Source organism: Sphaeramia orbicularis, chromosome 8, assembly GCF_902148855.1.
Source record: "Sphaeramia orbicularis chromosome 8, fSphaOr1.1, whole genome shotgun sequence".
NCBI classification, from domain to species: Eukaryota; Metazoa; Chordata; class Actinopteri; order Kurtiformes; family Apogonidae; genus Sphaeramia; species Sphaeramia orbicularis.
In genome coordinates, this window is record NC_043964.1 from 34,706,979 (window position 1) to 34,720,723 (window position 13,745).

Consider the following 13,745-nt stretch of genomic DNA (forward strand, 5'->3'; position numbering starts at 1 on the left):
TTTTTTTTTTTTTTTTTGACCGTAGGTTTTTGTACAGTGTTTCTCCCTCCTGTGTCACTGTGTCTCTCGTGCACAATAATAAACAGCAGAGTCTTCAGTCTTCAGGCTGTTCATCTGCAGATACACCTGCTTTCTGCTGTTGTCTCTGGAGATGGTGAAACGGCCTTGAAATGACTGAGAGTAGTAAGTGCTGCCACCATCACCACTGATAGTAGCGACCCACTCCAGTCCTTTTCCAGGTGCCTGTTTGATCCAAGCGTTCCAGTAATTGCTATCGAACCCTGAATATGTGCAGGTCAGTCTGTGTGATTCTCCAGGTCTTTTCACCACTGATTCAGACTCAGTCAGTGTTTGACCATCAGCACCTACACATATTTAACAGGTCTTTAGTTACAGGAAAACTCATCACATGATCATGTCATTTTACAGTCAATATTTTACCATCCTTACCAGCCAGGAAAAGAGTTAAGATCAGAAAAGCGGACAAATATTTAGTTTGGATCATTGTAAAAGCCAGTTGTCTCAGTCCAGTCAACGTGTTTATCAGTCACTGTGACTCATTTTAAAGTAAAGAGGAGGAGAAACAGAAGATCAGAGTTTTACATGAACTCCTCCTCTTCAAAAACACTCCATAAATCAGACCATGAGAAAAGTCTGTTTTTGATCACTATTATTTTTGTTTTGTTTTGTTTCCAATTATATATTTTTTTAATATATCCTTGAATATATCCCTATTCTATATATTTGAGTGTAAATGAACTGAATGTCAATTTATTTTGTATTCAGTATATGAACTATCTTTTTAACATACATGAACTAGTACAAAAATCCACTCATATAAACTGTACTATTTTTTTTTTCCTGAATAATCAAAATCAATTAATTATTAATATGAAGTGTTTACTGTTATACATTGGATGTGTTTTTGAAAATAATGAACAAAACTGTCAAAACCCATTATCCTAATAACACTGTAAAATGGAGTAATAATAAGAAGATATGAATAAAAATGTTTTCAATACATTATTATGTTTTCCAAACTATTACCACACTATTTATGTATTTATTACACTCTTTATTTATCATTGAGCTATGATGTCAAGTGTTACCAGCTGTTTCTTTGACAGTGTGTCTGGATGTGTTTATAGCAACTGCCCTTTTCTCTTTAGTTTTATGTCATCTACTGCCCCCTAGAGGTCTTTGTTGAAACAGTTTTAAGGAGTTTTTGTCAAGCCTCTCTGTTTACTCCAAACACTGTGTGTGTTTTGCACAGTAATACACTGCAGAGTCCTCTGGCTTCAGGTTGGACAGTCTCAGATACACCATGCTGTTGCTGTTATCCCTGGTAACTTCTATTCGTCCTCGTACACTGTTGGCATAGTCTGTTCCACTGCCACCACTATAAACTCGACCTATCCATTCCAGTCCTTTCCCTTCAGGTTGTCTTATCCAGCTCATACTACAACAGCTAAATGTGAAACCAGATCCTCTGCAGGACAGACTGAGAGTCTCCCCCGGGCCTTTTCACTACTGAACTGGAAGGAATGGACTCCATCCTCTGACCAGTGCAACCTGATGAGAAGAAAGAAGGGAGGAATTGTAAGAAAAAGTATCTGCTCTGACTGACTGAGCAGTGGAAGAGCTAAGAGTCAGTGGAACTCACAGGACAGAGAAAAGGAAACCAGCAGCAGAGTGAGTGTGTTCATCATCCTGAAGCTGGAGATGTGACATCTGACGCTCCACATGGAGTACAGACCAGTCAGATGGACAGAAGTACACTGTACAGACTGAAGATTTGCATCAGGGTGTCATGATGAGGGAGTGGCTCAAGTAATGGTGGTGTGTTATTTAAATAAAATTATATGACTAAATATGTGTTGCTTTGATCTTGATTTGATATTTTATTTTCTTTTTTATTTTCAGTGATAAAATTTATGAATACCACTATACCATTCTATTTTGTTAATTATGTGGAATGTCAATTTATTTTTCTGTTCAGTATATGAAATATGTCTAACAAATGTGAACAAGTATGAAAATACACATGGAATTGTTGGATCAACATTTATTGATGAGGGAGTGGCTTATGCAACGGTGAAATACACGATATTTGTCCAATTAAAATTACAAAAAAGGGAAATGTAGTTGTATAAAAGAATACGCACAGTATCTTAGGAACAACTTAAGAACATCCCTAGATGTGTGTAACAAAAACAGAAATTCCAGTTGCATGAAATCGGACAGTTAGTGACTTTCAGTGCAATGACCCATTTACACACGTTTCTACTCTCATTATGTCATGTTTTCATTGTTAAAACTGTCTTGATAGTGGAACTTACAGGGCAATCTGCCATTATTAGTTCTGTTAGTTACATCTATATATTCAGTGATATAATGTTTAAGTACTTTTTTTGTAATAATAAACTTATTAATAATCCTGATAGTCAACTACTACCCTATAGTTGTGATTTATGAGTGTTACCTTTTTTTCCATTAGGTGCTTTACTTAAATACCTGGCTGTGTCTTCTCACAAAGATGCCAAAACATCCAAAGATGAAGGTATGTGCGTTATTCATTAATTATTTTTATTTTATTGGGTGTATTTTTCTTCTTGTTGTGCGCTTCTAATATTTTTCTGTTTCTTACTGTACTTTTTTTTTGCAGTCAGATTTTATTTTCATTTTCATTTTGATTTAACAAATTAAGTCCATGTTTCTTTCTATATTTAACACTGCTGCTACAGAGCAATTTCTCTGTTTGGGATAAATGAAGTATTTATCTAGTCTAATATAATGTCTAATTTGGATTATTTAAAATTGTAATTATTAGGCTGCTCATTGGGAGACACGGTGGTGCAGTGGTTAGCTCTCGTGCCTCACAGCAAGAAGGTCCTGGGTTCGATTTCAACACCAGTCGACGGGGAGTGGGACCTTTCTGTGTGGAGTTTGCATGTTCTCCCCGTGTCTGCATGGGTTCTCTCCGGGTATTCCGGCTTCCTCCCACCATCCAAAGACATGTACTAATAGGTTAACTGGTTAATCTAAATTGCCCATAGGTGTGAATGTGAGAGTGATTGTTTGTCTCTATATGTCAGCGCTGTGATGAACTGGCAACTTGTCCAGGGTGTACCCCGCCTTCGCCCCTATGTAGCTGGGATAGGCTCCAAGCAACCCCCGTGACCCTAGTGAGGATAAAGCGGATTCAGAAAATGAATGAATGAATTATTAGGCTGATCATTATGGTCTTATTCAATGTAGATCATGGGTAGTCCTTTGAGGAAACCCAAGAGGATGTCCCAGCCAGCACTTCCCAAACAACTGAGAGCACTACAGTTCTTCCCTCCACCTCTACCTCACCTGCACCTGAGTTGTCAACAAAGGAAGGTCTTCCTGTTGTTGCTGATGATCCTGCACTGTGGCCAAACCTGACTGATGACAGCACTCTGTGTCCACTTATGTATATAAAAAAAGGACCTGTTCAAATCACAGACTTTGATTTTCCTCAAAAGTCAGAAATGCCCCCAAGGAGATTCACGAAACACAATTACATGATAAACATGAAAAAGGAGAAAAAAATCAAGAAGTTGTGGTTGGATTATTCAGTGAGCACAGATGCTGTATTTTATTTTTCCAGTTTACCAAACGAGATAATGCTCTAAGCAGTTGTGGTTATTGTTCATGGAAGAACCTAGCATAACATTGGTTATTGATTATTGCATTTCTACAAGCTAAAATCCACAAGCATTTATAACTATTTTAACACTGTTATTCTTGTTTCTTTGTGTTTTATTATTTTCCTTATTTTTTATCTATTTCTTTAAGTGAATATCTTTAATTGTGTCTAGGGTTCACATACTGTAAGTCTTTAATATATTTTTGATTGTCAGTTTTTTATATTTCCTAGATAATATTTTGTTATATATCTTTATTTGCACATTATTAACCAAACTTAAATAAATAAAGCGGTTGCTTATATAAAATCTCCAAAGATTTAGTGGCCCCTAAGGGCCCAATGATCCCTTCTTGCCGAGGACCCCGACAGTGTCAAGCAACGGCTCTGGGCTCGTGTAATAGTGATGTTATTTAAGCAGAATTAAATCACTAAATATGCATAGATTTGTTTTATCCCGAGTCTGGTGAAATAATCGTCCAAAAACTAAAAATGTTTTGAAATTATTCTTATTCATAATTTACAGTAAAGGTGACTAATAACTAAAAACAGAACAACACTCTGAAACAGTTCACAGCTTTGCCAGGACTCCATATTCAGTCAAAACTGGAATATTGTTCCAATATTTGTGAAAATGTCACCAGGATTTACCCATTTCAGTGGATCTGGTCTGGTCTAGGCCCATGCCTTACCTTTCCAGCAAATTTCATCAAGGATTTGACGTTATTCTGCCGACCATTAATAAACAAACAAACCAACAACACACATGACTGATCATATTATCTCCCTGACAAAGTAAAACCAAAATTCCAAGGGACTTGATTTTTCATATATTATGCTGATAGGAAGCTAAAGGATAGTCTGTTGTGTGGAGAAGGGGTGGGATTAAATAAGTTATACTCTCCCACTCCTTTTTGAGTGTGCAAATGAAGTCATACTTTGCGTTCATGTGTATGTATAAGTTGGGTTTTTTTTCTATAATTTCTTGCTATCTGTTTTATTTCTAAGGACTCAGTAAGATTACTTTGTTTTGCTGCATATTTGAAATAAACTAAACTCAAAACAATATAAAAGTTGTTTTCTTGTTAAGGAGAGCAATGAAAAAAAAACTCCTCTTGTTCAGTTTCCTCATTAAAACTCCATAATAAAGAGCATTTTTTTGTGGGGAGACTTGTGAAGAGTGGCATTACTGTCACCCAGTGCGTTATGGGATAATCAAACTTGCCAATTGTGTAAGGAGTACAGTTTTTCTTTATTTTACTGGTGGTGACAGCACTGACGGTCTTTTATAAGCCACAGACATGACTGAAAAATGTATGGAATTTTATTTAGAATTTATCACATCATACACTTCTATTATTTTTTTCCATTGCACAAATGTATGATTGTGCTTTTAACTGAGGGGTACAGTTTTATCATTTAAGGTGTAACTGTGCTGTACTGTGTTGAAATATATAAATATATTATTTTAATTCATTACCATTAATTTATAGATTTATAATGTGATGTGCAATAGTTGTTAGTGCAGCGAAGATGAACAATACAAGATTTTGTACAGCTGCTCCACCAACTTCAGTCACTTTGTCTCTCGTGCACAATAATAAACAGCAGAGTCTTCACTCTTCAGGCTGTTCATCTGCAGATACACCTGCTCTCTGCTGTTGTCTCTGGAGACGGTGAAACGGCCTTGGACTGACTGGGAATAGTAAATGCTACCACTGCCACTACTGATGTAAGCGATCCACTCCAGTCCTTTTCCAGGTGCCTGTCTGATCCAAGCGATATCGGGAGTGCTACTGAATCCTGAATATGTGCAGGTCAGTCTGTGTGATTCTCCAGGTCTTTTCACCACTGATTCAGACTCAGTCAGTGTTTGACCATCAGCACCTACAGATATTTGAACAAATCTTTAGAAATAGGAAAACTAAATTTTTGTCATTTGGATTTTTTCCAGTGAAGCTTTCATGGTCCTTACCAGCCAGGAAGATAGTCAGGATGAGAAAACCAAACAATTGTTTTGTTCGGACCATTGTAAAAGCCAGTTGTCTCTGTCCAGTCAGTGTGTATGTCAGTTATTTAGTCTCTGTCCTTCACTCTTCATGTACGTATATGAAAAGATGGTGGAGATCACAGTTTTGCATTAACTCCTCCTCCACAACAGAAACACACTATGAATCACACTGTTGGGAAAGAGGTTTGGGAGACTTCCTCCAGATTATTTGTTTTATTGAAACATGTTTTATTTATATGATCATGAAGATTTTATTGTTTTGTTTTATTTCACTTAACATTTATTACTGTTAGTGGATTCATTGCTCAATAACATTTTAAAGCTATACCTATCATACATAACATCCATGAATATCTTATTTTATACTTGCTGTGGGACATTAATAACAGAGATATCATTAATGATCACTTACAATAAAAAGTACAATATGTTTCTTATTCCTAAAGATTAATCATAAATCGTAGTTTTTTATTTGCATTTTTGACTATCACATTTGTCACACCTTTTCTTTTCTTTTTTTTTGCATGTTCTTAAAAAGTAGTTGAACACTTCTGAATTTTCTGTACAAAAATAAAGACATACTTTACTGTTGCTATAATTCCCAGAAGGAGGTGGAAGTTGACTTTAAACTCATTAGTGGTGTAAGGGCTCCTCCTCTGGTGGATTCATGTAACACATGTTCAGGCACTGAGGAGTTTTTGTTCAGCTCTACTGACTGTTTGTGTCACTGTGTGTGTTTTGCACAGTAATACACTGCAGAGTCCTCTGGCTTCAGGTTGGACAGTCTCAGATGCACCATGCTGTTGCTGTCATCTCTACTGACTTCTATTCGTCCTTGTACACTACTGGCATATCTGTTGCTACTAGCAGGAATATGTCCGACCCCTATCCATTCCAGTCCTTTCCCTTCAGGTTGTCTTATCCAGCTCATACCACAACAAGTAAATGTGAAGCCGGATCCTCTGCAGGACAGACTGAGAGTCTCCCCAGGCCTTTTCACTACTGAACTGGAAGGAATGGACTCCATCCTCTGACCAGTGCAACCTGATGAGAAGAAAGAAGGGAGGAATTGTAAGAAAAAGTATCTGCTCTGACTGACTGAGCAGTGGAAGAGCTAAGAGTCAGTGGAACTCACAGGACAGAGAAAAGGAAAGCAGCAGCAGAGTGAGTGTGTTCATCATCCCGAAGCTGAAGATGTGACGTCTGACGCTCCACATGGAGTACAGACCAGTCAGATGGACAGAAGTACACTGTACAGACTGAAGATTTGCATCAGGGTGTCATGATGAGGGAGTGGCTCATGGAATGGCAAACAGGTATAGTTTAATGTCGTCACATGTGTTTATACATTGGCTATTCAGCTGTAACGCTGGCTGATACTTGATTCTTTCTAACTCAGTATTTCTTATCAACCTAGTCTACTCCTAAGAAAGTTGAGGGTAAAATAAAGCCTGGGGCTGATTTCTGCTCTGTTACTTGAGTATTTTAATGTGACTAAATGAACATAGCACTTCATTTACCAAAATATACAGCATGTAGAACATTTGAGCTCTTTTTTTACCAGCAGTCTATTTGACCTTACAGTACAATGAGTTATTAAATTTGTATGCCTAGAAACATGTGAACTTCATCAAAATAGAGGCTGTATTTTGACCAATGTGAAACTGGCTGAAGAGGACACTGTGCTATGTTCACATGCTGACATATACAAATTTTACTGATAGAAATCATAATCAAATCACAAAATGCCCTGCTTTGTTTGTTTGCAAATGCAGTGTCACAGTTTGCATCAGCTGATCTAAAGGTCAAATGCAAAACATTCACCCACCATTACCCAAGCAGTCATAATATGTAAAACATCCACATTTTTGGCAGCATTTCACCCAACAAAAAGTTCTGTAATATGAATATTAATATCCTTACTGTCCAAAATCCCTCTATTCACTAATTAATGGATATTTGTCCAAACATTTACATATGTATTGATATAAAGATGTATTTTAACTGAAAATGCTGTCTATAGTGATGTGAAAAGGTCTTACCATTAGATCTTGTTGTTTTGGCAAAGTTACAATGACCAGACAAATGCAATTCCCAGAAATAGGTAAATAGCATTAAATAAAGGTTCTTGGTTTTAACATGTCTTTAACTCTTGTTCAGACAATATGAGTTTTACTGCACTAATCATCTGTTGTTTTACACCAGGTTTCATGTCATGCATGTTGGATGTTTGTTATTGTTTGGTCTGCTTTGATGAAGAGAGGTCCCACTTAATACTGACTTTGTCTGAAGAAGCCATTTAATCAGGATTTTTCATGTGTTTTTTAATACTGTGAAAGCATTTATGGTATTTTTTGTTGTACCTAAATACACTAAAGAATTATAATCATATTGAATATCATAATTGTCTGACAGTAGACAGAATACAGCAGATTACTCAGCAGATGAATGAAATGTCGTACAGACCTGTCAATCAAAGCCAGACACAGCGTGCATTTCTTTTTTTTATTTAAATCTGTTTATTGGCATTTTATAGTTAAACATGTACAAATCACAAATTCAGTAAATGTACACAATAAATCCTTTCATTCCCTTCTTGCCCTCCCCCTACCCAATGATCCCAGATCCTCTAAAGGAAAAGAAAATACAAAAGACAAAATATTGTGATAAAGAAGAAACAGAACAAGGTACAATATCTGAATAGAATGATAATAATGAAAAAATTAATAAATAAATAGGTAAATGAAAACAAACAAACAAACAAACAAACAGACAAACAAACACAGCATTGCTTTAAGTTACTAGTCTTCACCTAAATATGCAGAAATATACTCCATTAGTCCCAGTTTGTCACATCAGTAATGTTGTTGAAATAAGTCGGAAAAGGCATCCAAACCTTGTTAAATTTGTCTTTATTTCCTCTCAGAGTGAATTTGATCTTCTCCAACTTTAGGTGAAACATAATGTCCCTGATCCACCTGACGTAGGATGGGGATTTAGAGCTCTTCCAACTGAAATATGGGTGTGGAGAGGGAGGAGTCTGGTACTCCAACATATGTTGTCAATTCCACGCTGACTGGGATGTACAAAGGAAGTGTGCTTGGATTTGGGCGTACGCACAGTTTTGTTCATCTGGATTTTTTTGTGCATACGGACTTTTCTGGATTTGGGCGTACGCCAGGTTTCAGTATGAAATCCACACAGGTCTTTGTACATGAGGCCCCTGGTCTGCCCTGGGTCCACCGCTGATGTCTCCTCTGATATCATCTACACCCACATCTAGAAACATCAAGACACCATCATTAAACACTGTGTGGATGTAGAAGAGTTGATTTCATGATATGTTTTTGTAAATGTGGGTCCTGAGGAGACAGGAAGTGGATTTATACCTACCCCTGGATCTACTGGGTCTGATGGAAAACGACCACCTATGGATGAACAGCTCCATCAGAAAGGTTTCCTCCTTCACAGAGGATCTGTGTCGCTGTTGTCTTTCCTGAAACACAGTCAAAATAAGACCCAGGTTATACACTGTGACACCCACTGACACAAAAGACAAATGTACAACTGTGGTGGACATTTCTGATCAGACAAAGAAAAATGCATCTTCAAAGTCCAACACACTGACTTAAATTTAGACACGACTGCATTTCCTCATCCTCCATCCATCTTCTTCCACTTTATCCGGGTCCGGGACGCAGGCGCTGAAAAGAAAAAGAACAAGAAAGTTGTAGATGAAATCCCCTTGTACATGAGCTTGACAGTATTAAAAAATATGAAATCCAAATGAATACATGACCTGGACCCGTTGTGGGTCCCGAGCCCTATTGTCAGGTCCTGACTGGTCCTGACACCTGTGACACCAGGTCTGCAGCTGGACTGGTCCTGTTCCTGTGGTCTCCCTCTCCCCTGGTCTGTAACAAAAAATATGAACAAAATAAACAAATGAGCCAAAAATATAGAGAAAATTATCAACAATAAATAAAAATTATTTATTTAATAATTTATTAATGATCTGAGGGCTCCTCCTCTGGTGGATTCATGTTATTATTTTCTTTTTTTTCACACACTGAGGGGTTTTTGTTCAGGGTGTCTACTGATATGTGTTACTGTGGCTCTCTCGCACAGTAATACACAGCGGTGTCTTCAGGCTGCATATTCTGTCTATTCAGGGTCACTGTGTTATTTGAAGTGTCCAGGTCAATGCTGAATTTGTTCCTCAGTGAATCTTTATAATCTGAATCTCCAGTGTATTTCCTTCCAATCCACTCCAGTCCTTGTCCTGCAGGCTGTCTGATCCAAGCTGTGTGGTCGCTGCCCACTGAATAAGAGACCTGACAGGTGATGGTCAGACGTTGACCTGGCTGCACAGTCACAGAGGCTGGTTGTGTCAGCGTTTCACACTTCACACCTGTGGATGAAAACATGTTGAACATTGAGTGGGTGTAATAGCAGTGAACAGTGAGCTGTGATCATAGTGTCAGTGTCTGTGCCTCAGTGAGACTCACAGCATCCAGCAGCCAACAGCAGCAGAGCTACACAGATCATGGTTGAGATTAAAGCTGATCTGATGGGAGCTTTTCGTCTTCTGCTGCAGCCGACAGCATCATATCAGTGTTTATAGAGAGCTGAAGTCCTGCCCCTTCCGCTGTGAACTATGGGACCTAACTTTGTGAAATGGAAAGAAACTATTTGGATTAGTGCTGCCATTCACACATATGATGTTTGTCAGTTTAAGAGATCATTTCATGAGTTAGGAAAGTCATGGTTTGTGGCAAAGATCATCTAGTTTTGTGTTAAATAGTCAATGGATGGCATTTCTGATGCATGTGTCCAACACAGCCACTGCCTTGTCATATTTTTTAGGTGAAAATGTACTGGAAGAGATGAAACTCCCTCCAGGTCTGGTCATGATGAAGCTCCTCAGTGGCTGTGAACAGATTGTGGATTTAGTTTTTTCACAGTTTGATACGTCAACAGTTTTACCTCTAACTGCAACCTCCTGGACTTGAAAAATGATCATTTAAAACAAAATATAACTTTAGTCTTTCCATTGACTATAATACATGTTTTTTTTTTTCCGAAATAAAGTCCATGGGGCACAAGTGCAAGGGGCTGAACTTCATCTGTCCATGGATGACTGTAAAGAAGCTCAAGGTCAAGGATCCTGTCACATAGTCAGACCTTTGGATAGACATACTGTGTGTTTTATTAATAATGAAAAATGTGCAATTACATGTTATTAAACTTCACCATCAGCCTGAGATGAAAATAGATTTAAAACAAAAAAAAAAAACTACACCAAAAAACACAGTCAAATTAATTAAAAAGTAAAATTATTCAAATAGACTTTGTTCTGCGAGTTTTTTAACAAGACTCACTGTGAAATTTTACTTTGTATTTCAAACTTCATAGAATTGTGAGATGAAGATTTCTTCATCTGTCATTTTTAACCTAAAATGTGATGATGTTTACAAGTGGTTTTGCTCAACAGGGGATTTTTCTTTTTTGTATGACTCCTGATACTGTGTCTTCCTGTGTCTGTCTGTCACAGTAATATACTTGAAATGGCCTTGAAATGACTCAGAGTTTGCACTGACTCCTCCCACTTTAACAGAGACCTCAATTCAACAGACAAATTATCTTTATATTTGTTTTTTTAGCTTTTTTATTGGATTATCAGATAAAAATCAATATTAGTCTATCTATCTATCTATCTATCTATCTATCTATCTATCTATCTATCTATCTATCTATCTATCTATCTATCTAATTGCTATGTGTTTTTTTTTTTATAAATATGTGTGTTGTGGATGACTAATGTGTATTTGTACAGGTCTGTTGGTGCTTTGATTCACTGTGCAAGTGCGAACACAGTAATAAACAGCTGTGTCCTCTGGCTGCATATTCCGGCCTGTTAATCTCACTGTTTGAGTTGAAGTGTAAGTGTTGTAACTGAATTTGTTCTTCAGAGCAGCATTTTGATAGAAATCCCCTCCTCCCCACCGATGTAGAATCCAGTCCATTGGTTTTCCTTCACGCTGTCTGATCCAACCTGTTGCATAGCTGTTGTCAGTCAGAGAATAACCAGAGACCTGACAGCTGATGGTCAAAGTGTGTCCAGGCTGCAGGACCACTGAGTCTGGCTGGATCAGGTCTATACTGTACACACCTGTGGAAACACAAACCAACATTATCTCCATCATTCATCTGACTGATACATGTTTACCATGTGTTTAGTAAAGTCAATCCACTGAAAGTTTCTCACAGGATCCAAAACACATGACTTTAACAAACTGGTTCAGATTTAGTCAGTGTTTGTCCATCTGCGCCTACACACATTTTAACAGGTCTTTATTTCTGGAAAACTGACAGATCACCATATGATTATGTTTTTACAGTAAATATTTCACCGCTTTTCCAGTCAAGAAAATAATCAGGATGAGAAAACAAACCACTGGTTTTGTTCAGACCATTGTAAAAGCCAGTTGTCTCTGTCCAGTCAGTGTGTATGTCAGTTATTTAGTCTCTGTCCTTCACTCTTCATGCATGAAAAGATGGTGGAGATCACAGTTTAATATTAACTCCTTCACAAACAGAAACAGCATGAATCACACTAATGTGAAAGAGAGATATAAGACTTACTCCAGATTTAATATGTGTCATTTATGTGATGAAAATGGTTTGAATGTTCATGTTATTTCACCTTATATTTATTAAAAACACTTTGGATTCATTTGTTTGTCATAGAACTTGGTCATTCCTGTAATAAATAAATAATTTGTATATTTTCATACACATGCTGTAGAAAAACAATAATAGAAACATTACTTATAATAACTTACAATAGCAAATTAGTACTGCTTGTAGTCCAAAAGACAAGAAATCATAAATTGCAACTTTTTTATGATGAATGTAAAAAAAAAAAACAAAAAAAAAAAAAAAAAAACAATTAGCAACATTGACTTAAAGGATTTTTTTTTAAAGATTTAGAAGATTTTTCAAATTGAAAGACAAAATTTTCAAGAAAACACAAAAATGTTTTGTTTAAAACTTTAAATATTCAGTTAATTCTCTACAATAGATTCACTGACATCAATAACCAATGACCATTATGATCAGTATTGTAAATGAAAGTTCCAGAGCTGGTTTGGAATAAGGAAGTAGTTTTTGTATGACTTCCCTGTTATTGTCTGTCATTGTGTGGTGTCGAGCACAGTAATACACTGCTGTGTCCTCTGGCTTCAGACTGTTCATCTGCAGATAAAGTTTACTGCTGGAGTCGTCTCTGGAGATGGTGAATCTACCCTGGACTGATGAGGAGTAATAGATATGAGAGCTGCCCGTGTGTATAAAAGCGATCCACTCCAGTCCTTTTCCAGGAGCCTGTCTGATCCAGTCCATGTGGTAGCTGCTGAATGTGAATCCAGATGTTGTACAGGTCAGTCTGTGGGATTGTCCAGGTCTTTTTACTGCAGGTTCAGATTCAGTCAGAGTCTGACCATCAACACCTGTTAAACCACAATGAAACAGTCATTTACTCAAAGTTAGAAAGTATTTGAAGACTTAACATCAGTGTATATCTTCACCTGCCCAGAGGACGGTTAACAGCAGCAGTCCTGTCCTATAGTCCATCATGTTGAACTGTTTGTCGTTTCTGCAGTTACACATTTAAAGGGTGACAGTGAATATTTTGCATAGACTCCTCCTCAAAAACAAAACAGAAACTGAGCTGCATCTCTGTTATAACTGAACCAAACTTTTTTTTTTTTTTTTTTCATGAAATGTGGTTTATTTATTTATTTATTTATTTATTTATTTATTCATTTATTTATTTATTTATCACAGAATTTTAGTGCTAATTCACAAGATATTCCCAAAACCCAGCATCACCTGCACAAAGCTGTAGAATCAATCACACATATTTTGAAACATAAATTCCAGGATGTCAAAGAATCTGAAAACAAAAAGAATAAAATGACAAAAACAACCTGATGTAACAGTGATTTTACTTGAATGAAGTGTGTTGCTGGTACATTTTTTTTAAATATATGATATAACTAA

At 36.9% G+C, this 13,745-nt stretch overlaps 1 protein-coding gene and 3 gene segments (V, D, J or C); all 4 read right to left on the reverse strand.

The window, feature by feature from the left end:
• Window positions 1-13,745, reverse strand: part of LOC115424836 (uncharacterized) — a 353,136-nt gene that overhangs the window by 267,768 nt on the left and 71,623 nt on the right. The gene's annotated exons all lie outside the window — the stretch shown is intronic.
• LOC115423857 (Ig heavy chain V region G4-like) lies at window positions 6,406-6,936 on the reverse strand. The segment is given in 2 exon segments: window positions 6,406-6,725; window positions 6,817-6,936. Coding segments are annotated over 2 exon segments (402 nt in total).
• On the reverse strand, window positions 9,773-10,259 carry LOC115423885 (Ig heavy chain V region 5A-like). The segment is given in 2 exon segments: window positions 9,773-10,092; window positions 10,190-10,259. Coding segments are annotated over 2 exon segments (345 nt in total).
• On the reverse strand, window positions 12,776-13,319 carry LOC115423851 (Ig heavy chain V region 6.96-like). The segment is given in 2 exon segments: window positions 12,776-13,192; window positions 13,271-13,319. Coding segments are annotated over 2 exon segments (465 nt in total).